Genomic DNA, 26,741 nt, shown 5'->3' with positions numbered 1-26,741 from the left:
AGTGAGATGCAATGTCAGCAGTGTGTCCATTTCTGGAACAAAAACAGAACACAGCAAGTGTGTAAAAATGCTGAGTGCTGTCAGCTGCTTGACTACTTAATAGGTCATAGCCTGACCCTTTTTACTGGAATTTGCTAACAATTCTAGTAACAAAAATTTTCATTGACTTGAATAATGAGCCACCCCTTAAAAGTTAAAGCTTATGTAATAGATCACTGAGAAGTCTTTGTTTTGTACTTTTATTTAAACTTTGTACAGAACTTGAAACATTTCCATACAATAACCGACAGGACAAAATCCAATATTCAAAAGGAATGTAAACTGCAAGAAATACAGTTTTAATTATCTGCATACTCTTATAATAAGAGTTTATTTTTCAAAACTAATTGCGAAGGCAAAATACATTATACAACAAACAATATACACAAGGGGCAGAACTGCCAACTATTTTAGTATCAGAATTTAGTTCCATTTCACACAAACAATACTGTCTCTGCATTTAAGCCATTCTTTTTTTTCTGTGACAAACTGGTTATTATGGACGGTAGCAATAATAAACAAACATATTTTCATAATTCTTCTCAATCTACATTACATTTTATTAAATGCCCATTCTTGTCAGATAGACATTTAAAATAAAACTTAACCAACGAGCTCTAAAATCAGCAAGTTTCATTACATCCGTATGCTCATTTGGTTCATTTCCCCTCAAAGTTGGTTGTCAAAGACTTAACAAGCTGTACAATTTTATTTGGTCTTGGTTTGTAAAATCTTTTGTGTTTTACAGTTTCTTATATTAAAAAAATAAAGCAATTCATTGACTTATAATGTGCATGAAAGCTACAAAAAGTACAAGAGCATCAAAAACAAAAACACCTGACACATCTTTTAAAAGTATAATACTTATTATCGAAAGGGTACAAAGTAAAAGCAGCATCACTTTTGACACTGTACCTAAAACTAAGAGTATGAACAAAAAGGTATTTCTCTAGCACTATTAGAAAAGAATTTGCTTTCTTCTTGAAGAAGACTACTATTTCTTTTGCACAGCAACTATTTTTATATCCACCTCATTTAAAAGCATGTATAGACACTTAGTATTGTCATATGTCAGCATCATTTTCACTCAGTGTCTGACTCTGCCCAATAAAGCTGATAAATGCTATGGAAAAGTAGTCACCAGATGTCACTACAGAACATTTATATTAGATAACAATCAGAACAAAAATGAAGCATTTGCTTTCGAACCAATACCCCCAGTAAGTGCTTGTAGGAAAGAAAAGGCAATTTTGCCAACAAAAGTTGAAAGAGCTCACAGTGAAATTATTAATCCTAGTTATATATGCTTACATTCTAAAACTACTCTTTATCCTAAAGTTAATTAAAAACACATTAAAACCACTGAGCTATGCACGATTTTTCAGATAAGAACCTTTAAGCATTTCACACCTTTGTTTTAGAATATCACATGTTAACACCATTAGCTTTATATTCAAAACATTTACTTGTAAGGGCACAAAACATACAGTATATACCGAAAAACAATATTTTTAATTTAAATACATTGCCATACTTTAAATTTTCCTTTAAAAACTAGATTTGTGAATTTAATATGTTTACTTTGAGAGGGGGGTCACATATACGTATAGATACATATATACACATACCCCAATACATCATAATTTACTGTAGAATAAAGATTTAAAAATAAAGGTGTAAGATTGAACAAAAGCACTTTTTTTCTGTCTACGAATATATTTATTTTAATTGGTAGCCCACACTCTATCCCTTTCCATATTTCTGGAAGATATTTCAAACATACAAGATGATTTATGAGTTGAGGTGCCAAAGTCCAAGAATTATGCTCAGATTTGTGAAATTGTGATAGAAGAACAGAAAGGGAGAGATGTGGGCCATACACAATCATTTAGCCTCCTCTTGCTTTTGGATTGCAAGGTATTGGTGGGGTGAGGAAAAACTTTGGCAACAAAGGGAATAAGGAACGCTTTTCATGACAGAAATTATGTTTTCCCTGAATACAGTGCAAATATAAAGCCCTCACAGAGCTTCCTTCAGATAAAGCTTCTGTTTATTTCTATTCAAAGTAAGTCTGAAGTAGAGCTCAATCAAGTGTTATGTTGACATACAACACAATACATTGTCAGAGACCCAAAAGGCATTACCATGTAACTGACTAACTTGATCATTGGAAAATCTGCATTGGACAGAGCCACCAAGAAGAGGCCCAAAGTGTAGTATGAATGAACTAATAATGGCAATCCCTCTGAATTTTTGCTAAGTTACTGCAAGGTCACCAATTCTACAAAATTGTAGAAGTATGACACCACTTCTAACTGCCATAGCTTCATCCCATGTTATCCTGGGATTTGCAGTTTGTTCCAGAAATCCATACTATTGAGCCATGCCAGTGAATGTGGTGTCAAACTACCATAATTTTGCAATGTGGATGGACACAGCCAAGAACACACAAGTTTTAGCCAAATTATACTACCGTAAGCAATGATCCCTCCTGTCTATACAAGACAGTTGAGAGGTATATACATGGATCAAAAATTGACTTTGCTAGGATTTACGAATCAGGAATGGTAATTTTTACTGAATTAAAATAATATTAGAGCTCCTCTTATAACAACTATCAAGAGGGTTCATTATGAACTATTACATGTTCATTTTTTTTTCCTTTGGGGCATTTTGTTTTATTCTAAAACAGTGGTTCTCAACCTGTGGGTCCCCAGATGTTTTGGCCTCCAACGCCTAGAAATCCTAACAACCAGTTTACTGGTAGTTGTAGGTCAAAACACCTGGAGACCCACAGGTTGAGAACCACTGTTCCAAAGAATGCTGTGTAGCAGAAGCCAATATAATTCGACATGCAGAAATATGGCAATACATAGCACAGTTTTATTATTCAGAAGCAGTGTTATTACACCTTTTTTTCAAGCAAACCAAATCAGTACCATACCATGAAGAATGTAGGCTACAACCTGCTACTTTAATACTTTCTTAACGGTAAAATTGCAAAGAAAAATACGAGAAGGATTTAGAAAAATATAAAGGCTTCCTCATGGTATCAGTAGAAATGTGAAGAACCAGAACAAATATGTATTTTCATCACAGATGAGATGCCCTAACCTAACAAGGTTATATTTTGCTACTAAAAGGCACTATAACAAGCTATTACAGATTCACTTTTTTATTTTGAAGTAAACAGAATGATTACAAGATATTCTAAAAGGAATGTTCAGTAGTAAGAATAAGGGAATATAGGAAGTCCAACTTGATCATGGTTCTTGCAACCATAGAAGGACTGAATTAGGAGGTTACATCATATAAGTTACACTTAGGATATCTTCAGCTAAAAAGACAAACAGCAAGGCCTGCCAGGTTTTAGCCTATCACCTAACAGACTGGCTGGGATGGTTATCTGTTCTACAGACATATAAAGTTTAGACCATTGAACAAACTGCAATGGATTTAGGATTCACTTGCTTTCTTTACCTTCTTCACAAACAGGAGGAAACTTGCCAATGCCTTTGTTTCCTTTTCCCTGCATGCTCAGCAAGGTGTCTTTTGTTATAAGCAAAGGTAGTTAACAAGCTCATTTACCTATTGTCTTGGGTAACTTGGTTTAGCTAATGCTATTCACCTGAACCTGCCCCAAAAGACCAAACATGGGAAGAAGGAAAATAGTAATTTATTTTACCCCGGTAGTAAAATAGCCCCTTTGCTCACCCTCTCTTTCTTAGGATTGTGTTGACCTATAGTGGCCCTCATTCAAAGATGATACTGCGGGGCAAGGAATGTTACCTGCTCACTGCCTTTGACATTTTAAACTGACAGGCAATCTCTGTTTCAAACCTGCCAAAACACTGGAAATTATAAAGTAGCTGTCTAAATCTGACAATGATATATAAGCTACACAAACCATATACATATAGTGAAGGAACAGAAAGGCTCAAATAGGATAAATCAGCATGCATTTCCTCTATAGATTTTGGTGACGTTTTCCATTATTGTTTAAACTGTAGCCAATATTTAGATGTTTATGCACTTAACCGTTACATAGACTATGGCTGTATTGCATTAAGCAGTAACATAGATCCAAATCACGCTCTGTCATTTACATTCATAATACTGCATAAACTATTAAGTGGCTTGGGGAGTAGGACAGAGGGAGTATTAGACATTGCTGTTTTAATGTGGCAGTAAAGCCTGGGACATGGCTTCGTCTATGCAAGGCATCTTAAGACGACCGGACGGTGGGAGCCAATGAGATCCCTGAGCTAGCCCACCTGCACAATGACAGCTGGCAACTTTTTCAGTGACAGCCATCCTTGCAAGTGCTGGCAAAAACAACACTCCCGTACTCAGCAGTGACATTATTCACTCCCTTCGCCCGAAGAAGGCCACTAGTTTACAGAGGTTCTTGGCCCAATGCACAAGGAACCTCCCCATGTATGTACTTATGAACAGAAAAATCTAAACCAAAGTCTCTCTAGTGCATTACACAACATGCTCCATCTAAAGTTCAACAACGCTGAAGCAGAGTTCAGCAAACTTAACTCCCCTGCTCATACCCTACAACCATTTAGTAATGAGTGTCCCTTTAGTGAGCAAGCTGCTCCACTGACACAATAAGAGAAAAGGTAGGGCAACATGTTATCACCAATTAAAATGTTTCCTGTTTATTTTTAAGTAATTCCAGAATATTGTTAGCTGTTGCTGTGAAACTTGCCTTAAGAATTTGCAATGTTTAAGGAAAATTACAAAGAAATGCCTTCTCCAAATTTTGTCATTAGTCAAGATTCAACTCCCTGGATTTAACCATTACAACATGGGAGAAGGAACCTGGAGCCTTCCAATTGTTGAATTGGAGCTCCCTTTCAATACTGCCAGTATGAACAGTAGTTCACATAAAACATCTGGAAGGCCAGAAACCTCTCAACACTAAAGTACAGTGGTATACTTCTTGTTATACTGCACATTTCAGCTCAGATCTTAAAACAGTGGAGGTTGCAAAAGCCTCCAGGCATAACTTGGATTGGTATCATCAATCACAAATGCCATAACAGAATACAGAAGAGTGGTTCTCAATCTGGGGTTCCCAGATGTTTTTGGCCTTCAACTCCCAGAAATCCTAACAGGTGGTAAACTGGCTGGGATTTCTGGGAGTTGTAGGCCAAAAACATCTAGGGACCCCAGGTTGAGAACCACTATTCTAAAAGTTCTGAATTCATTCGTAATTGGGGTCGTATGTTTTCCGGGCTGTATGGCCATGTTCCAGAAGTATTCTCTCCTGACGTTTCGCCCACATCTGTGGCAGGCATCCTCAGACGTTGTGAGGACAACCTCTGAGGATGCCTGCCACAGATGTGGGCGAAACGTCAGGAAAGAATACTTCTGGAACATGGCCACACAGCCCAGAAAACATACAACGACCCTATGATCCCGGCCATGAAAGCCTTTGACAGCTCATTCATAATTGCCAGCTTCCAACACCACTATGTGCTCTGCCATTTCCATTTGCTGGTGAGGGCTGAAGCGACCAAAGAAAAGTGACTCTACAATCTGATCTATAAAATTCAGAGCACTAGGAGAAGAGAGGAGTGAGTTTCTTCCTACCACAGTCACTACAGCTGCAGGTGGAACAAGTTCTTCTCTGGCTGTCATTAAAATGCAGGCATGAATAAAATACCGCCAATATTGCTTCTCTCTGTACTGAAGCTGAAAATTACAACTGCTTGAATTCATGTTAGAGTTGAGAGCATTCACATTTAAACCTGCACTGGATTAATATGTTCTGTACAAGCAACACTATGCTAATCAACTCTACAGGAGACATGCACCCTCAACAGGAAAGAATAAACATTCCTTGAAACTGCAAATTTATTGGTCTAAAAGGGGGGACAAGTCTAAGATTTTCTACTCTCTCCCTCTATGCCACTGGTTCTCATCCTGTGGGTCCCCAGGTGTTTTGACCTACAACTCCCAAAAATCCCAGCCAGTTTACCAGCTGTTAGGATTTCTGGGAGTTGAAGACCAAAACATCTGGGGATCCACAGGTTGAGAACCACTGCTCTATGCTTACCCACTTCACCAACAAAAAAACAAACCTAAGAATCATACAATATTGTTTTTACAACTGATCATGTTATAATCAGGAAATTGACAAGCTGCATTTGTTACTTCCATATTCACCTCTGAAGAGTTTCATACAAACCATTACACTATAAATAAAGACTTTGTATACACTGGCTTTGTAAAGGGATGCTACATTTTCCCTCTAGCAGTATACACGGGGGGGGGGGGGGGGGGGGGAGTAACTACACTGCTAAATATTTTATGAACAAAATTCAGATGTAAGAAAATGCCAAAAGCACAATATACAGTAATGAATGTACCAACCAAACCCATATTGTACCCACTGTTGAAAATGTTTTCTCTAATGTGATGATCCACAGACATACCAGACATAATTCCAATCACCCCATCAACCACACTAGCGACAAGATGGGAGTTTAGCCCACCTATGAAGGATGGAGAAGTTTAAGTTTCATTGGAAAAAATGACCCAGATAACCCTTTCTGCATTGCTTTGAAAGCATCTATTTTCTTTGTGATTACTCTATTTAAAATAACTTCTTGTTAATAGAATTCTAAGAGAGACGGAAATTTACCACACTGTTTTCTTTTTTAAAAAATTGGTTTCTTCACAAATGACAAAAAATTGTAAGATGTGGTTGTCAAGAATTTGCAGCTATCTGAACTACAAAGTCAGATAAAGTTCATTCAAAATTTGGATTTTTGTCTGGAACATAGTTAGATTGAATATTTGACGATGGAATGAGGCATGAAATGTTATTTTATTTAAACAATCTAGAGAACAGCATCACCTCACACTCAAAAATATTATGAAATATTCTTCAGAACCCAGTGTCTTGACCAAATATGAAATGGTACTTTCTCTATCCTTAACATAGAATCTACTTTTGCTAGACCTTTGAGAGTGTACTGTAAATTTTCATCTTTAACACAGGAATGTTTTACTTTGGTATATCAAAGCTCCATCTTTAGCACTCAAAAGTAAATTACCCAGGATTCTGTGCTAAAATGGAAATGTTGCAACATAAAAGCCTAATGATTTTTCAGATTGCCCAAAAAATAGTTTGGATGATTATAATGTAAAAGATGCCTGAGATGTAAGACATAAACACACACATTTTATATAAATATTTCTCCAGCAACCATCTAATTCTTTTTGAGTATACTCTTAAATTAAACATTTGCTCACAAAGAGAAATAAACAAACATGAATATTCCAAGTGAGCACACACAAATTAGTCCACAGTTTAGTAGTAATTTAACTTTGGGGGTCTCTTCCAGCATTTGTAGACAAACAGTTTCATCTTCCCCCTTCTCTGGGATGGCTCTATCATTCATGCCTTTACTTCTGAAACCACAGAACCAATCTAAGAATTTCCTGTTTTGGTCATCACCTTCTGTCTCCTTCTCAGTCTTCTTTTGACCCATAAGAGCTGCCTGGCCATTAGAATAACAATCAACTGGTGTCTCAACTTCAGAGTTACTTAGAGAAATCATTGGATTGCTTTCATCACTGCAAGTTATTAGGAGATTGACATTTTCTGGTAAATCACTTTTAACATTTTCTTCAGATTTTCCATTTGAAGATACAGGATTGGAGGTTTCACTGTATTTTAAAATGGTTTTCTCTTGTACTGTCAATGAATTGCCCACAGAAGTGCTTTCTTTTACTGTCCTGCTTTTCCTAGACCAGAATGTTGTCATCCGAATTTGCTCCTTTGATGGTGGTGGTGTCAGAAAGCTGACTATTACAGCCACAATTCCAGTGATCCAGAACAGCCCAGTAGCAAAATACATATAATGGACACTTTTGATAAAGAGTGGCCTAGTGTCTGGTTGATTACATTCCGGGACACGATATATAAATGCCAGTATCAGTCGAATAGCTCCCAAACCAAAACCAACCATTCCACCAAAGAAGGCCCCTTGCTCATTGCAACGTTTCCAAAATACACCCATAAGAAATATAGCAGCCACTGGTGGTGTCAAATAATCTGCTACCTCTTGGATATACAGATACATTTGGCCTCCTTGCATTTCCACTATTATTGGGACCCAAGCAATGCTTATTACCACCATGAAAGCAACAAAAACCCTTCCAACAATCATCAGTTCTCTAGATGACGCTCCCTTCCTTATGAGGAGTTTGTAGATGTCAAGGGTGAATATGGTACTGGCACTATTAAATATAGAATCCAGATCACTCATCAGTGCAGCAATCATAACAGCCATCATAAGGCCTCGCAGGCCAACAGGAACGAGTCTCATTACCAAACGTGGATAGGCAATATTAGAGCATCCTGCTCTGCTCCCACAAACTTGCATACAGTGTTCCGGATTGATACACGCAATGTCTTCTGGAAATAGTATTCGTGAAATCATTCCCGGAACAACTATAAGGAACATTGGTAAAAGCTTTAGAAAACCTGCCATTAGAGTAGATCCTTTAGCATGAGCAATATTTTTTGCTGCTAGAACACGCTGAACAATGACTTGGTCTGCACACCAGTACCATACAGAAGCTGGAGTCTGTCCCAAAAGGAAACCAGGCCAAGGTATATCTTCATCCGTTGGTTCACGCAACATTCTCAGTGAATCAGGCTTTGGATCAACATGGCAGGAATTAGTATTGGAGAGGTTATATGTCAACAAGATAGATGTAACATTAGGTTTTGCCAACATGTATCTTCTTTTAAGTTCTTCAAACCCTCCAACTTCTGTAATACTTATGATCATAAGGGTGAAGGCACCAATAATCATAAGCAAAGCTTGGACCGTGTCTGTGTAGATGACTGCCACAAGACCTCCTGTCACTGTCAACAATGCAGTCATTCCAATCAGTAAAATAACTGACAAATAAATATTCCAACCCAGCGATTCTTGAATGAATAGTGCACCTGAATATAAGTCTACTGAAAGTTTGGTGAAGATGTAAAGTATTAGAGACAGTACTGCAAAGTATACTTGAATTCTATGACCTCCAAATCGTTTGGATAAGTACCCAGGCATGGTGTATATTCCAGATCGTATATAAACTGGAACAAAGACCCATCCTAAGAGCTGCAAAAGCATTAAGGCATTGAACTCCCATGCGCCTACGGCAAATCCACTTGCTGCTCCAGATCCTGCAAGTCCAATGAAGTGTTCACTCCCAATGTTGCTCACAAACAAGGAAGCACCAATTGCGAGCCATGTCATAGATCGCCCTGCCAGGAAGTAACCGCTTACAGTGCTTCGATTGTATTTCCACATAGCAAAAAAGCCTATGCACATGACAAGCACAAAATACAGTGCCACAACGGCAATGTCTGCTGGTTCCAAAGCTGCCCTCATGTTTGTAAACAAAGTAACTTCCAAGCGTTGATGTCCAAATCCCAAACCTCAAGCCTTAGTAAGATAAATCACTTTAGTTTTACAAACACACTGGTTCAAAGTCTTTGTCCATTGGTTTGCTGTCTTGATGGTAGTGGTTGTGTACAACTTTGAGAAGACAAAACTTGTTTTCTCCGCTTCTGAAATATTTAACGTGAGCTTTTATTCGCCAATCCACAAGAGCATCACCATTAACTTTGTTGATGTAGGAGAAATTCTTAGGCGCAGCTAAGTCTACTGAAGCCTACTGTACCAACCCTGCAAGGCAGCAAAGACAAAAGACAAAGATTGAATTAGAGAAGGCTTTCATTGTGTACCAGAAAAATTTGAACTGTTATAACAAGGAGCTAAACACGGCTTTTCTTCTTCTGTAAAAGTAATGTAGAACTTTGCATCATGCAAGACATAACTCTCAATGAATACAAAACAAAGTTCTGTAATAAAGTGACAGAACGTGTATTCTTTTCTTTAAAATTAGGGTTCCAGGCTTGTAGCAGTATTTAATGTGAATCTTCCTGGCCAACAAAATTCTGAGATTCAAAATGATAAAAACCACACAGGAACAGCCAAAACTTTATTCTGGTCATATAGAAGAACAATACATGTACAATTCATTTCAATACTCAAATGATTTCAAACCTGTGATGTGGCAATTGGTGTCACCATGTAATGCTGCAAATAGTATACACAATATGCCACCGTGTCACATTAACTTCATCAAAAAGCAGACTATATAACTGCAAAAAAATTCTGGGAGTGGGAGCATCTTAGTCTACTGCAGAAAAATCATTTATCATTCCAAACTATCCCTGTTACTACGATCATTGCTCTTTCCAAATTAGAGAGATAAGGTAGCATTATAGCACCTACACACATTTGTCATGCTTCCTTTCCCTCTTAGACACCTTGCTTTACTGTCATACAATTGCACTGTGCTGCATTTCTTCAGCTACAGTTGTTGCAGAAGTAGGAAAACAGCAGTAATTAATAGATAATGATCTGAGGAATTATTTATTTTATTTATTACAATATTTATATCCCGCCCTTCTCACCCAACAGGGGACTCAGGGCGGCTTACAATAAAACCGCCCTGAGGAAGAGCCCAGGCCAGCTAGAGAATAGGAAGAATCTAGGCAATACAGCACACAAAGGCTGAAGATAAAAGAGAATGACATGTAGCAGTCAGAAAGGTTTATGGATCAGAATCAATCATGTTAGAAATTGGTCAATGTCTTGCCATTCTAGTGTTTCACAGCTCCCTAGCAGACTATATACTAGAGGCAAACTATACTAAGTGCAACTACAGTAGAGTCTCACTTATCCAACACTCGCTTATCCAAGCTTCTGGATTATCCAATGCATTTTTGTAGTCAATATTTTCAATACATCGTGATATTTTGGTGCTAAATTCGTAAATACAGTAATTACTACATAGCATTACTGTGTATTGAACTACCTTTTCTGTCAAATTTGTTGTATAATATGATGTTTTGGTGCTTAATTTGTAAAATCATAACCTAATTTGATGTTAATAGGTTTTTCCTTAATCTCTCCTTATTATCCAACATATTCGCTTATCTATCGTTCTGCCGGCCCGTTTATGTTGGATGAGCGAGACTATACTGTATATGCTGCAGTGTATAACACAATGGTGCTACTGCTTACTTTGACTTAGCTCTGGCACCACAAGATGCAGAGCTAGCCTTAAGAAATGGGGCTACAAAATGGAGTCCACAACAAGCAAGTGTGGAGAAGCGCAAACCACAAACCACCTACTACAATGCAGTCTGAGCTCTGCCACATGCACAATGGAGGACCTTCTTACAACGACACCAGAGGCACTCCAAATGGCCAGCTTCTGATCAATGGTTATTTAATGCCAAGTTTTTAACTTAGTTTGTGGTTTGTCTATACATTATAACTGTATGCTCAATTCGTTTCTGACACAATAAATAAATAAACGCTGCTTACTTTGAACATATCTTATAGAACTTGTCCAAAGAAGTTGGTTCTTTTAAAGAGGCGGTGTGGGAAGCAAGCATGGAGAAAGCCTGGCCAACACGGCAAATTTAGCATGGAAATCTAAGTGAGATTTTCTCACATCTTGTACTTCTATGTTCCCATGTTCTGTAGTGTGATCTGAGTATAACACAATGCTGAACCCTTCCTGCCACTGTAGTCTGCCAAGCATCCATTGTGTGTTTTCCTTACTTTGGAAGAAGTGAGACTGAATATTAACCTCAAAGAACGGTACCTAGCCTGTGGCCCATTGACTCTCAAAGGGCTGCAATGCCCACACATGAAGGGATCTGGGAAGGCTTGATAAAGTGTTATGGGCTTTTTACAGAAATATAAGAACAGAAGGAAGGAAAGAAGAAGAAGAGTTTGTAAGCTTTATAAGGAGGAATAGCAGGCTGTCATTGAGAGACTAAACTTGTTTATTGGGGAAAGTTTTTATTAATGAATTATTTGTATTTATTTAAAAAAAATATAAATTTCTAACTTTGATAAAAAAGAAGGAAAGAATTCAGGAATAAAAGAAAGAAGTAAATGGGTAAAGATACCCATTATAATATCCACAATGCATCTCTTGTCCAGAGCAAAAAAAAATCCCTTCTCTCTGTTTGCTTGGATCAACTCTCAGGTGAAAAACTGAAAAGATCTGGAGTAGTGGGGGGAGGAGGAAGAAAAAGAAGGTGGCAGAGGAAATCTGGTTATATGACTTTGTGCAACCCAAGTGGTTGTCCTGGGGAGAAGGATAGCCAAGAAAACAGGCATCCAGTCCATTTTCCATGGACTTTCCTGCCCTGTGAATGCCTGCTTTGAGGATGGCACTTCCACCTCTCAGCCACCAACTCTCCTCCTTCCAAGGTTATCAAACTCAACCCCACTGTGGAGAGTGAGGGGAAAAGAGGAAAGGTAACACCATTCCTCCCACCAGGCCAAGCAGCAATAGCATGGCTCTGCCTCCTCACTTTCTCTCTCATTCTCTTGACTCTGCCTTCACAGCCCTCCTCTCCTATTTGGACCAATCCCTCTCCCATTCCTCCAGGAGCTCCACATGAAAAGAGCAAGACAACACTCCTGTAGCAATTCATGTCAACAGTTAAAACTAGGCCAAATTACTATGAAAGGAAAGAAGAAACTGAAGGATGCTTGCAGTTATAGCATTGACACAATGCTGTTTATCTGTTTAAATATTTATCTACTATGGAACATATAGCATTTAAAAGCTCCTAAACCTAAATATGTAGCATTCAATTCATATTTGCTGAGGACATTCAATGGAGGCCACAGCCCCTTTCACACAGCTGAATAAAATCCCACACAAGCAGTGTGAACTATGATATTCCAGTTCAAAGCAGATATTGTGGGTTATTCTGCCTTGATATTCTGAGTTATATGGCTGTGTGGAAGGGCCCTACATGGAAAGACTATACCTCTAATGTATGAAGGAGAAATAAGATTACTATTTTAGAGTATCACTAAATTATCAGTATGTATGGTTCATACACCCATACAGTTAAAAAAATTAAAATGTAAGACTTATGTTTTATAAGCTACTGTATTCCAAGGCCTTGAGCTAGACCCTTTAAGTGTTATTATTTAACTTACAGATATCTCCATGAACACACCCAATTCAACTGTGGTCGATTTTAGGACAGTGATGTACAATGGACGTTGAAGACAATTCACAAGCTGAACCAACCAAGGGGATATGGAAATGCCAGTTATTTGTCCAGACAACAAAGAGGAAAGCATTCTTTACAAACAACCCTACTTTAGGAACTCAAGAGGCATCCAACTCAAAAAATATGGCACTCAAACTTCAACATACTACACCAAGGTTACATATTGCACTGCACTGGTTAATGAAAGTACCATTATTTCCACTTATCACTGGTTATAATACGGAACATCTCAATTTGTAAAATTTCACAAATATTGAATTTTCAAGTACAAAAATAATATCAACTACAGTCATAATAAATGTAAATGAATAAAGCAATAAAAACCAAATCTTTTTACAAGCTTAATCAGTTATATTTCTAGATAGGTAATCTTACCTGTACTACGAAACTGTTTATGCAAGATTAATATCATCTGAGAAATGTTATCAAACGTTATCCCATAGCAACAGAAATGTTAACTCCTCACCATATTGTTCCTGGTAGATTGGATCATGTTTCACTGCTTACAATCTAGCCTGTATGAAATGCTAGCATATTAGCACACAATATAGTGACTCAAGAACTAATTTATGTCTAAGACTCTGATTTTACCTTTTCATAAAAGAAGGCATACAGTATTTTAAATTTAACCCAAAAACAAATTCATGCAAAAAATAAAACGGAAGATAAAAAGGAAGCAAGTGCCTCAAATTATTTGAAGTTTTCTGAACTTTACAAATAAATCCAGGATCTGACTAAGGAATTGTGTTTTAATAGAATTCTGGGCACAATTGAGATAATGAAACCTAAACTGCAGATTTCCCTTTCCCTCTTTCCTATTTTAGGTCCTTGCGGTACTCTAGGATAGTACATATGCACTAGCAGAAAGGTATTCTACTCACCTATGCATTTTTATGAATCCCATCCTCTCAGTAACATCCAACTACATTCCCCTAAAACGTTACAAATTAGTTTTTTGAGCTAACATAAAATCTTAAGGCTAGAAATATGGATAACCTGACACCTCTCGTACACATCAAGAGGAATTCACTCATAAACCTTCTCTTGATCATATAAAACAGTGGTTCTCAACCTGTGGGTCTCCAGATGTTTTGGCCTACAACTCCCAGAAATCCCAGCCAGTTTGCCAGCTGTTAGGATTTCTGGGAGTTGACAGCCAAAACATCTGGGGACCCACAGGTTGAGAACCACTGATATAAAGTCTCATAAAATATGTTTTAGTTGGGACCATGAGGATATGAATCAGCTGCCTTCTCCTGATCCCTTTATCTGATTTGACCTCATCACTAAATTACTTCAAATGGTTTTAAAAGGTGCTAGAATCTTGAAAATTTTCTCAGAAAGACAAATAAGATCTGTGCTAGATGTAGACATGGTTTTCAGATTTCATGATTTTTTTATTTTCGTGCCAGGAGCAACCAGAGTTGCTTCTGGAGTGAGAGAATTGGCCGTCTGCAAGGACGTTGCCCAGGGGACGCCCGGATGTCTTGATGTTTTTACCATCCTTGTGGGAGGCTTCTCTCATGTCCCCGCATGGAGTTGGAGCTGATAGAGGGAGCTCATCCACACTCTCCCCAGGTGGGATTCGAACCTGGCAGCCTTCAGGTCACCAACCCAACCTTCAAGTCACGAGGCTTTTACCCCTAGGCCACTGGAGGCTCTAGATTTCATGATGACAGCAGGCCATGTCCTTAAATATACACATGTAAAGCAGGTAAGAATAGAACAATGAAAGGGGTATGTAGGTGAGAATTATCAAACCTAAACCCTATTGACTCAACATTTGTATTCCTTGCATTCTCATATGAAAGAAACCCTTATTTAAGGATCTACTGCTGCAAATGTATCATTTTGTCCCCCAGTGGTTAAATCAGACATGGGCAAACTTCGGTCCTCCAGGTGTTTTGGACTTCAACTCCCACAACAGGTAGGCTGTTAGGAATTGTGGGAGTTGGAAGTTCAAAATGGGCCGAAGTTTGCCCATGCCTGGGTTAAATGGTACATAGTTGGCCTACTCCACTGCTATTTACTCTAGTTAGTATAGCATTTTCATGTTATTTAAACTGTCAATCCTCTATCCTAGGGAAATCTTGGTGTTTTGATGAAGTACACAAACATTCTGATAAAAACATCTGGTACTGTAGTTCAAGCAAGAAGTATCAAGTACTTCACCAAGTTACAAAACGCACATCTCCTTAGAATGAAGCCATTACAGATAATATGGCAGCAAACCACTGTACAACTGTAGTGCAAGGTACACTTCTCTAAGCAACGGGTCTTCAACAGAGATGACCAGCTAATTAGTTACATCTAATTCAGTCTAACATGAAAACACCTAGACAAAAAAGCAATATTCAAGAAGAGGTTCCATTTTCAAAATCATCAATAGAGGGCCTCATAGCAGGCAACAGCAATAAGGACAATTTCTAAAATATGGAGAGAAAGGAAAAGTATATTCTAACTTAAACTATTCCATTCTACCCAGACAAAACTTCATTCATAAAACACTTAACAGTCAATAAAGAAAAGCTCACATTTCTAACCCAAGATTAAGAAACTGAAGCTTGAACTCACGATGCCTGAAGAACAAAGTAAATGTTTAGTGAATTATTGTTTGTATCATTATCCTGTATTTTTCCTTTGTACTGCATTTACATCTTTAATGAAGTCTGCCTGTCCTACACCATATAAACAATATCTCTATATGCATTCTTCCACCAAAAGTGAAAACTTATATTCTTTCAGATAGCATAAAGAAAAAGTAATGGCTATATTGTGTTACAACTAAACACTTCCTCAATTCAAAGTATTTTGAGATTATTTTTCTTAGGTAATTTTACATCAAATGCCTGTGCCAATCTATCTCTAGATAAGCATTTTCATTTTTATTTTGCAACGAGAAAAGTTTAACTCAACAAGGGGAACAGCAGTGACAAAATTTTACTATGAACAGGGCCAAATTCGAAGAGATTCCTACAGCTTGTACTCTTGGGGAGCAATTTTAGCTTTTACACCCTCTCCTGGTGAATAGCAGAACAACAATGAATATTGAGGTTAATTTGATTCCAGCTTCATTGTATGTTTATGAATACAAATTAAACTTCTAATGTTATGGGTAGCTGCTTTCTAAACTCCATTTCCTGGATTTTAGCATTCACTGTGCTAACATTAGCTAGTACCATGAACATTTTACATTTTCCAATAGAATACACTGCTAGCAAAATGGAAGAGTAACTTTTTAAAAAGTTTCCTTCGAGCTTCTCAAGCTACCTGATACAGCAGGCTGGCAATTTGTGGCCATTAGCAACAATTGTGGGTGAAATGTCAGGAGAGAATGCTTCTGGAACATGGCCATAAAGCCCAGTAAACTCACAGCAACCCAATTGTTCATTTCCCAGAAGGTTACTAATGGCTCATGGACAGGAATTGGTCCATGGGCCGCCACTATGAGTAGCACTGGTTTAGACTAACACAAAATGGGAGATCCAGTTAGAACATATCTCTCCCTTTTCATCCTCTCTTTCATTTCTCAAAAAAGTTGTGTTACTACACCATCCTCCCTTGGGTTAGAGCGGAAACCAGTGGAACTTTCCAGTACAGTCCACACAATTCTCCTAGGCTGAGGCTGGATTGATACTGCCCTATATCTCAGAACCTGAGCCCAGATTATCTGGCAGTGCAGACTCATATAATCCAGTTCAAAGCAGATAATCAGGGATCAGACCCCGGGATATAAGGCAGTTTAAATCTAGCCTGAAACTTCTAAATTTAAATGCAAGTCATACAAAAGCAGTTTCCTCCTTAAGCTACTTGAACGTTACAAATCCAATGAAAAATGTTTTGTTTATTTTTGCTATGTCCATGGCAAGTTTATGGAAAATTCCTCATTAGATCAGGGCTGAGTATCAGGTAAACGTTAGGAAATTACTCCAACTTGTCTAACAAAATAATTTATCTGAAAGCTTCAACATTATGGAGAAGGCAAGGATGGAGACTATCAAAGTCTCCCTCGGCTACCTTCTTTTGTGCAAAGGACCACCGTGGAAAAGAGGTCTATTTCCTCATTTGTTGGTTATTAAAAAGTACTTTGAACTGCTTTACGTTATTACTGGGAGTAGCAGGCCAAAATGAAATACCACTATCCATATATGCACATCTTTTACTGTAGCTGTAGAAAAGTTTTAGAAATCTTTCAGCCACGGCATTCGTGCCTCGTGTTGGGACTTTATGACAACTACGGGCCTTTCCACACAGCCATATAACCCAGAATATCAAGGCAGAAAATCCCACAATATCTACTTTGAACTGGGTTATTTGAGTCCACACTGCCATATATTCCAGTTCAAAGCAGAAAATGTGGGATTTTATTCAGCTGTGTGGAAGGGGCCTAAGCTTCCGTGAAAACTCAACTTCAAGTTAAAGAAGTCAGATATAAAATAAATGGAAATAAGGTGGACATTCACATGACCGGTAGAAGATACATACCAGATACTACAAAAATAAGACTAATCAAGCCCTCCAATACTGACTCCTAACAGGAAAATACTTCAGAAAAATTGAAGCTATTATACTTGTTCGGGAGTGCAGAGAAAACAGAAGTTGCATCTTATAAAGTGAAACCTCTTCTAAACAACAAAAAATCCTCACTAAAACATGATTCAAGTTTCTAATCCTACACAAACTCATTTAGGAGAGAGTCTCATTATACTCAAATGAATTCTTATCAAATCGGTGCGGGACAATTCCAAGACATAATCCTATCAAAATTTATGTGACAATCTTGGTATAAGAAAAGCAAAGTCTGAATTTGGTTTTGTTTTTCTAATGTACCTGTGTTGAGGAGGTGCATAAGACTATTATTTCAGATCTTACTCATCTGGCTTTTCAGAAGCACCAATCAGCTCAAAACTCCATCTAACTTGGTACTGTATCTTGCTACCTAGCAGTCAACTCTTCATGGTTAGCTGTATGGAAATTGCCAACCCTATCTGGCCCTGCAAGGGCTTCAACCATGGTCCTTCAGCCTGAAAAAGCCAGCTCTCTTGGGGCACCACAGGCCCTCCCTGTGAGTCCACACTGCTAGATAATCTGGGATAAACAGAAAACCTGGGATCAGATCCTGGGTTATAGGGCCTGTCTGGAAAAGTCCTCAGTCGCTCAAATAAGGCACCCCACCTGTGTTGTAACAGGTCACCAGTTACACCCATCACCCAACAAAAACACTGGAGGGGAGGGACTCATCTGGCTTTCCACTACTTCTCAACCTCACTCACCACTGAGAGAGCTCTAGGAGCATAATTAATGGAGGAGAGTACTCTTTATTCAAAAATCCCTGCCATTAGTGGCTCAAAACTCCATTCCTAGACCTTTTCTCTTCCATATATTTGGCTGGCATTCATTCATGCTTCCTCACATATTGGAATCCAAGCAACTGGGAGTAAAATATAATAGTCTTTCACTTAATTGGCACCGATGGGGATTACTAGATGCTGAGTGTCATTTCTAGTTGCTATATAAAACAGCCTAACTTATATACTATACCAGTAGTTCTCAACCAGATGTTTTGGCCTTCAACTCCCAGAAATCCTAACAGCTGGTAAACTGGCTGGGATTTTTGGGAGTTGTAACCAAAACACCCGGGGACCCCAGACTGAGAACCACTGTGTGAACTGACTTGACAATAATATTGAAATACAGTAATGAAAACCAAATGCAACAGTTTTACAGTATTATAAAAACATTCTTTTTGAGTGCAGTATTCAATTCTTTTTTTAAATTGCCCGTTGCTTAAGAGATCTAGTTAACCTAGGTCAGGCATGGGCAAACTTCAGCCCTCCAGGTATTCTGGACTTCCAACTCTCACAATTCCTAACAGCCTACTGACTGGGTTGCTGTGAATTATCCGGGTTGTAATGACCATGTTCCAAAAGCATTCTCTGCTGGCGTTTCGCCCATATCTATAGCAGGCATCCTCAGAGGTTGTGAGGTCTGTTGGAAACTAGGCAAGTGGGGTTTATATATCTGTGAAACACAAAGTGGGAGAAAGAGCTGTCTGCCTGAGGCAGGTGTGAATGTTTCAATTGGCCACTTTGATTAGAATCTAATGGCCTTGCAGCTTCAAAGCCTGGCTATTTCCTGCCTGGGGGAATCCTACTGGCTGTTAGGAATTGTGGGAGCTGAAGTCCAAAACACCTGGAGGGCTGAAGTTTGCCCATGCCTGACCTAGAGTCTACTGCAGATATAGAAAGGGCTTGCTTTCTCCTTTAACTAGCTTGTGTGTGGATCTACTCTGTAGAATTCATGCAGTTCGATAGTACCTTAACTTCCTTGGCTCAATGCTATGGAATGATGAGAGTTGTAGTTTGGTGCGGCACCAACACTCTTTGGCAGAGAAGGCGAAAGACTGCAAAATTGCAAGTCCAAGAATTCTGTAGCTGGGCCAGGGCACAAAAGTGGCATTCAAGGTCATTCCCTGCGTAAAGCAGGTGCGACCTCCTCCAACAGCCACTGACAGCAGGCACGGGCAAACTTGGGCTGTTAGGAATTGTGGGAGCTGAAGACCAAAACACCTGGAGAGCCTATGCCTGGCCTAAAGGAACACCTCTCCCAGATTGCCCCTTCCGCTTTTGATAACACTATGAAACAAAATTTGGGGGGGGGGGGGGGGATTCTGTTCCTGGTTTGAAAGTGTCCTTTCCTCTTTAATCGTGCGGCACGTACTTTGAAAGTAGTTGTTATACTCCAGAAACTTCGTTGCTGTAGCTGCCATGTTGAATTGGATAAGATATTCATTGAAAAACTATATTAACATGTGCTGCTGGGTGCCTCTCTCCCGCAAACACAAAGTTGTTGCAGTTGAATAACTTTTTATGATACAACCCATTAGGAAATGGCATTTAGAACCCAGGAACAAAAATCGTGTTGCATAGCGAACTCTCTGTATCAGGTATGGGCAAACTTGGGTACTCCCTCCAGGTGTTTTTGGACTTCCAACTCCGCACCTTTGCTAACAGGGTGGCTGAGTTTTCCGGGCCGTATGGCCATCTTCCGGAAGCATTCTCTCCTGATGTTTCGCCCACATCTATGGCAGGCATCCTCAGGGGTTGTGAAGTCTGTTGGAAACTAGGCAAGTGGGGTGGGATGTCCAGGGTGGGAGAAAGAACTCTTGACGGTTTGAGGCAGGTGAGAATGTTGCATTGAATAGCCTTGCAGCTTCAAAGCCTGGCTGTTTCCTGCCTGGGGGGAATCCTACCGGCTGTTAGGAATTGTGGGAGTTGAAGTCCAAAAGAACTGGAAGGGGGGCCCAAGTTGGATCTCGATCCCTTTCAATGCGCCTTCCACGTGGGGGGAAGAGGAAAGGAGGGAAGAAGCAAAGCCGGGATGAGGAAGGCTGGGCTTGCGAGGAAGGCAAGGGACAAGGGAAGCAAGGGCAGGGCGAGGAGCGGCTGGGAGGCAGGTGGGAGGGCAGGCAAGGGCAGGGGTTCCTCCTCCCCACCTGAAAGAGGGACAGGGACAGGGACTCACCCTTTGCATGGCTTTCAGGATCAACGCCAGTTCGTAGCGGGGCATTTTGGGCGCCGAGGAGGAGCGGCTGCGGGGAGAGGAAGAGGCGGCGGGAGGGAGGCGGCGGCGCTTAAAAGGCCGGCGCGGAGGCAGCAGCAGGGCCGCCTCTTTGCTGGCGTCAGGCGCTGATGCGGCTCCTGCTTCCCTCCCTCTCTTTCAGCCTCTCCTCTCTCTCGTTCTCCAAGCCAAAGAGGGAGGGCTAGTCTGCTGTAGTAATAATAATAATAATAGCCCTCCCTCGGGAAAATAGAAAGCAAGCAGGGCCCCGCTTTTTCCTTTCGGACCCGCCTCTCTTTCCTTCCTTCCTTCCTCGCCGTGGCTGCGGTCACCACTGCAGGGAGTGGAAATTTCCATTCAAAGGCAGGCTTCCGCTGCTCCTCCTCCTCCGCTTTTTCCCCGCCTACTCTCCACGTGGGAAGGCACCGGCGCCCCACACGTGGAACTCAGGCCTCCCAATGGCCACGCACATACACACGGAGACGAGATCCCTCCTGTGCTGGATACTTTGGGGAGGGGAAGGAGTTATCCCACTTTTCCATCTATCTTATCTATCTATCTATATATATAAAAGAGTGATGGCATCACGGCGACCCACAAAACAACAAAACTACAGGCCCCCCAACCTCGAAATTTGACAACACAACCCATCATCCACGCCTCTAGGTTGATACAACAAAAAGAAAAGAAAAATAAAGTCCTAATTAGAGAGAGAGGAATAATTGCTTTTATCCAATTGCTTCCACTTAGAAGGCTCTAAGCCAGGGGTCCCCAAACTTTTTAAACAGGGGGCCGGTTCACGATCCTTCGGCCCGTTGGAGGGCCGGACTATAGTTGGCCACCGAACAATAATAATAATAAAAAATCAAGCATATCTATCTTGTTTGCTGTGTCATACAATAAAATAACAACAACAACAACAAAGAGCGTTAGAAGAGACCCTTTGGGCCATTGAGTCCAATCCCCTTCTGCCTTTGTGCACTGAAAGCACAAGCAAAGCACCCCTGACAGATGGCCACCCTGCCTCAATGTTAATAATAATAATAATAATAATAATAATAATAATAATAATAATAATAATAAAGAGGGTTGGAAGAGACCCCTTGGGCCATTAAGTCCAATCCCCTTCTGCCTTTGTGCATCAAAAGCACTAGCAAAGCACCCTTGACAGATGGCCACCCAGCCTCAATATTAATAATAATAATGTGATTTTGTGATATGAAATCCAGCATATCTATCTTGTTTGTTGTGTCATAAAATATAATAATAATAATAATAATAATAATAATAATAATAATAATAATGGTTGTAAGAGAAGAAGAGACCCCTTGGGTCATTTAGTTTAACCCCCTTCTGCCCTTGTGCCATGGGGGCCGGATAAATGACTTCGATGGGCCGCATCCGGCCCCCGGGCCTTAGTTTGGGGACCCCTGCTCTAAGCTCTACCCACTTGGTCTCCTAGCAACCCACTCAGCCCAGTGTTAATAAAAGAATAAAAAATAAAATAAATACAAATAATATAATAAAAACACTAAAAAAATTAATACAATAAAATACTATAATAACAAAATAACTAAAAATAATACAACAAAATAAAATATAATAAATAAAAAAGATAAGTTACAATAAAATTATTTTTTAAAAATACAAATAACGTCAAATAAAAATTCCACAACAACTTTTAACCAATACCACCACCACTTTGCCACAGCAACGCGTGGCCGGGCACAGCTAGTCTATATATAAAAGGGTAATGAAATTTCGGCCTAGGACAAAACAACAAAACTACACATCCCAGAAACACTAAACTTGGCAGCACAACCCCTCATCCATGCCTCTACGTTCATACAACAAAAAGAAGAAAAATAAAGTCCTAATTAGAGGGAGAGGAACAATTGTTTTTATCCAATTGCTGCCAGTTAAAAGGCTAAGCTCCGCCCACTTAGTCAGACAGGACTGAACTTAATATCACGGGAAAACCTTTACCCTTTACCATAACTACCACCAATTCCTCAATACTTTATTTCCCATACCACCATACTTCGCCACAGCAATGCGTGGCTGGGCACAGCTAGTCATATAATATACTTCCCCACATCAAAGTATGGAAGCAGCCATATCCACCAGGCATGGGCAAGTGTTTTGAACTCCCAACTCCCACTAATCATAGGATCCTAGAGCTGGAAGAGACCTCGTGGGCCATCCAGACCAACCCCATCCTGCCAAGAAGCAGGAAAATCACATTTATTTATTTTATTTTACTTACAGTATTTATATTCCGCCCTTCTCACCCCAAAGGGGACTCAGGGGGGATCACATTGTACACGTATAAGGCAAACATTCAATGCCATATAACACAGAACAGAGACAGACACAGAGGCAATTTAAACCTTCTCCAGCTTCCTGAGGGTATTCTTGATTCCGGCCACAAGGGGAGCAGCTGCTTCATCATCCACTGTGACGGCACTTCCTCATTCCAACAGCGGCTGGATGATTTTTATGGTGTCATAAATTAGCCCGCCACATATAAGTGGTACCCAAATTTCCTACTTGATAGATGCAACTACCTTTTGGGTTGCATAGGTCAGCCACGAGCAGGGGCTATATTTTATTTTTAATTGTCGGGTGCCCGATAAATACTGTAAGTAAAATAAAATAAATAAATGTGATTTTCCTGCTTCTTGGCAGGATGGGGTTGGTCTGGATGGCCCACGAGGCACCCGACACGAGCTGGCCTCAAACTCATGACTTCTTGGTCAGAGTGATTTATTGCAGCTGGCTGCTAACCAGCCTGCGCTATAGCCCGGCATTCAAAGCACCCCCGACAGAGGCCCATTCAGCCTCTGCTTAAAAGCCTCCAAAGAAGGAGCCTCCACCACAGGGGTTCTCAATCTATGGGTCCCCAGATGTTTTGGCCTTAATAATAACTTTATTTTTCTATCCCGCCTCCATCTCCCCTTTCCTGAAGTTTGAAGCCATCCTAGTTCGGCGTCCTAGTCTCCAGGGCAGCACAAAACAAGCTTGCGCCCTCCTCCCTATGACTTCCCCTCGCATATTTATACATGGCCCTCATCATGTCTCCTCTCAGCCTTCTCTTCTGCAGGCTAAACTCCTCATAGGGTTTTGTTCTCTTGATCCTCCTCTGGACACATTCCAGCTTGTCAAAAGCTGCCTTCAATTGCGGTGCCCAGAATTGGACACAATGTGATTCCAGGTGTGGTCTGACCAAGGCAGTATAGAGGGGTGGCGTGACTTCCCTGAATCTAGACACTAGACTTCTTTTTATGCAGGCCAAAATCCCATGGCTTGTTTAGCATCACATTGCTAGCTCATTTTTAACTTGTTGTCCACGAGGACTCCACAGCCAGTAGACTGTTAGGAATTGTGGGAGTTGTAGTTCCAATTACCTGGAGGGCTGAATTTTGCCCATGCCTGATATACATAATGAGCCTTGCCCACCGGCCCTCCCCAACACATTGTCCACAGGATTGATTTCTTTTGCCTGATAACTGGATATGAATGGTATGTGTGGTTTTTTAAAATAAAAAAAAATCTTCCAGAAACATGCAACACCTACTCTAATCTTTGCAGTAAAGTCAGGATGTTTTTGGAAAACTGACCCACTCTTCCCAAAAGATGAATTAAATACGAGATTCTCCTGATATGTGTGTGTGTGTGTGTGTGTGTGTGTAATTCAGAGCCCCAAGTGGCACAGGAGGTTAAACTGCTGAGCTTCTGAACTTGCTGACCTAAAGGTCGATGGTTCAAATCTGGGGAGTGGGGTGAGGTCCCACTGTTAGCCCCCGCTTCTGCCAACCTAGCAGTTCAGAAACATGCAAATGTGAGTAGATCAATAGGTACTGCTCCGGCGGGAAGGTAACAGCGCTTTATGCAGTCATGCCAGCCATATGACCTTGGAGACGACTATGGACAACGCCGCTCTTCGGCTTAGAAATGGAGATGAGCACCAACCCCCAGAGTCAGACATGACTAGACTTATTGTCAAGGAGAAACCTTTACCTTTACCTTATATATAATTCTATACAAGTTTTGCAATAGTATAGACATTTGTGTGTATTTATCATTATGTGTGCCATATAACCCAGAATATCAAGGCAGATAATCCACATTATCTGCTTTGAACTGGATTATATTGCAGTGTGGACTCAGATAACCCAGTGCAGAGAGAGTGGGAGAAGACAGCCATGGAGATAAATAGCAAAGATAATAGGTTTCTTGTTGAAGAAGAATCACTCAATTTGTTGTATCCAGAACAGAATAATAGAGTTGGAAGATATAGATATGTGTATTAATGAAATAAAAATAAATCTCTTGTTTGCGCTTGTGTGTCTTGTACCATTAATCTGTGTTGGGTAATGTTTTGTGTATTTTAAATTTGTTTTAATGATTCCTTTGTAGGTTTAATTCTATTTTAATGCTTATAGTCTACTTTGGAATATTTTAAGAGGAAAAAAGTGGCATACAGTATACATTAACAGTAATATCAAAAATAAAATACAGTATCCTATAAGCTATTTTAATGCTTATGCTCTGCTTTGGAGCATTTTTAGAGGGGGAAAGGTGACATACAGAATAAATAAATATAAGTAAAAGGTAAAGGTTTCCCCCTGATATTAAGTCTAGTTGTGTCCAACTCTGTGGGTTGGTGCTTATTTCCATTTCTAAGATGAAGAGCCAGCATTGTCCATAGACACCTCCAAGGTCATGACTGCATGGATCACCATTACCTTCCTGCCAGAGCAGTACCTATTGATCTACTCACATTTGCATGTATTCAAACTGCTAGGAAACCTGATAGGTTTCCTAAGGAGTCATAAAATCCGAGTATGGGAGAAAGCTGCACTCAAGGATCCACACAGTCAACAGGTGGCCATTTGGCTTTTGTTTGAAAGCAGGCATGGACAAACTTGGCAAGAGAGAGAGAGAGAGAGAGGAAGAGGAAGAGGAAGAGGAGCTGAGGGTCCTGCAGAAGGGTTTTTCCAGCTCCTTTGCCGGCTTTCCTTTATGCATATACAGTAGAGTCTCACTTATCCAACATAAACGGGCCGGCTGAATGTTGGATAAGCGAATATGTTGGATAATAAGGAGGGATTAATGAAAAGCCTATTAAACATCAAATTAGGTTATGATTTTACAAATTAAGCACCAAAACATCATGTTATACAACAAATTTGACAGAAAAAGTAGTTCAACACACAGTAATGCTATGTAGTAATTACTCTATTTACAAATTTAGCACCAAAATATCATGATCTATTGAAAACATTGGCCCCAAAAATGCGTTGGATAATCCAGAACATTGGATAAGTGAGTGTTGGATAACTGAGACTCTACTGTACCAAATATCCTAAAAATCCTAAAATCCCATGACATGAAATAGAAACGGAGGGCTGCAGCTTCCCATACTCTGGAGTTTTTGTTCTTTTTTTTGAAGAAATGGAGCGGTTATGCAAGGCTGCATGTTAGAATTAATACAGAAGGCTTTCATAGCTGGAATCAAAGGGTTGCTGTAAGTTATCGGGCTGTATGGCCATGCTCCAGAAGCATTCTCTCCTGATGTTTCGCCCACATCTATAGCAGGCATCCTTAGAGGTTGTGAGGTCTGTTGGAAACTAGGCAAGTAGGGTTTATATATCTGTGGAATGATGTCCAGGGTGGGAAAAAGAACTCTTTTCTGTTTGAGGCAAGGGCCCTTCACACTGGTTGATAATTATTTCAAATAACTCCCACAATTTCCTAATGTTGCAATTGGTCACCTTGATTAGCATTGAATAGCCTAGCAGAAGGCTCAGCTGGGAAGGAAAGGGAGGGGGCGGAGCAGGATGCCTGGGGCAGGGAAAGTGGTGCCAATCTGCCTCGGAGCCTGCATACAGATGCACCTGAGGGGCACCAGGCAGTGGGAGGGGGGCTGGATGGCGGGGGGGAGGAGAGAAAGTGAGGCAGAAGCAGAGCAGGAGCCCCAGGGAGCTCCAGT

The 26,741-nt window shown here is 40.1% G+C and overlaps 2 protein-coding genes across 2 annotated transcripts in view; both read right to left on the bottom strand.

The window, feature by feature from the left end:
* The window catches only part of mrps6 (mitochondrial ribosomal protein S6), a 34,539-nt gene extending 13,694 nt beyond the window's left edge, over positions 1 to 20,845 (bottom strand). The window contains exon 1 of the mRNA XM_008107548.3: positions 20,711 to 20,845. Coding sequence (XP_008105755.1) covers positions 20,711 to 20,755 — 45 coding nt within the window. The 5' untranslated portion in view covers positions 20,756 to 20,845. The remainder of the gene's footprint in view (positions 1 to 20,710) is intronic.
* Positions 224 to 20,823, bottom strand: slc5a3 (solute carrier family 5 member 3). The gene is made up of 2 exons (XM_062975076.1): positions 20,711 to 20,823; positions 224 to 9,752 (listed from the first exon to the last, which is right to left on the bottom strand). Exon 2 carries the CDS (start codon positions 9,453 to 9,455, stop codon positions 7,308 to 7,310), a length of 2,148 nt encoding a protein of 715 aa, XP_062831146.1. The 5' UTR covers positions 9,456 to 9,752; positions 20,711 to 20,823; the 3' UTR covers positions 224 to 7,307.
* Positions 20,846 to 26,741: the final 5,896 nt, after the last annotated feature.

The sequence above is a fragment of the Anolis carolinensis genome, chromosome 3, assembly GCF_035594765.1.
Source record: "Anolis carolinensis isolate JA03-04 chromosome 3, rAnoCar3.1.pri, whole genome shotgun sequence".
NCBI classification, from domain to species: domain Eukaryota; kingdom Metazoa; phylum Chordata; class Lepidosauria; order Squamata; family Dactyloidae; genus Anolis; species Anolis carolinensis.
This window is presented reverse-complemented; position numbering and strand designations above follow the sequence as displayed.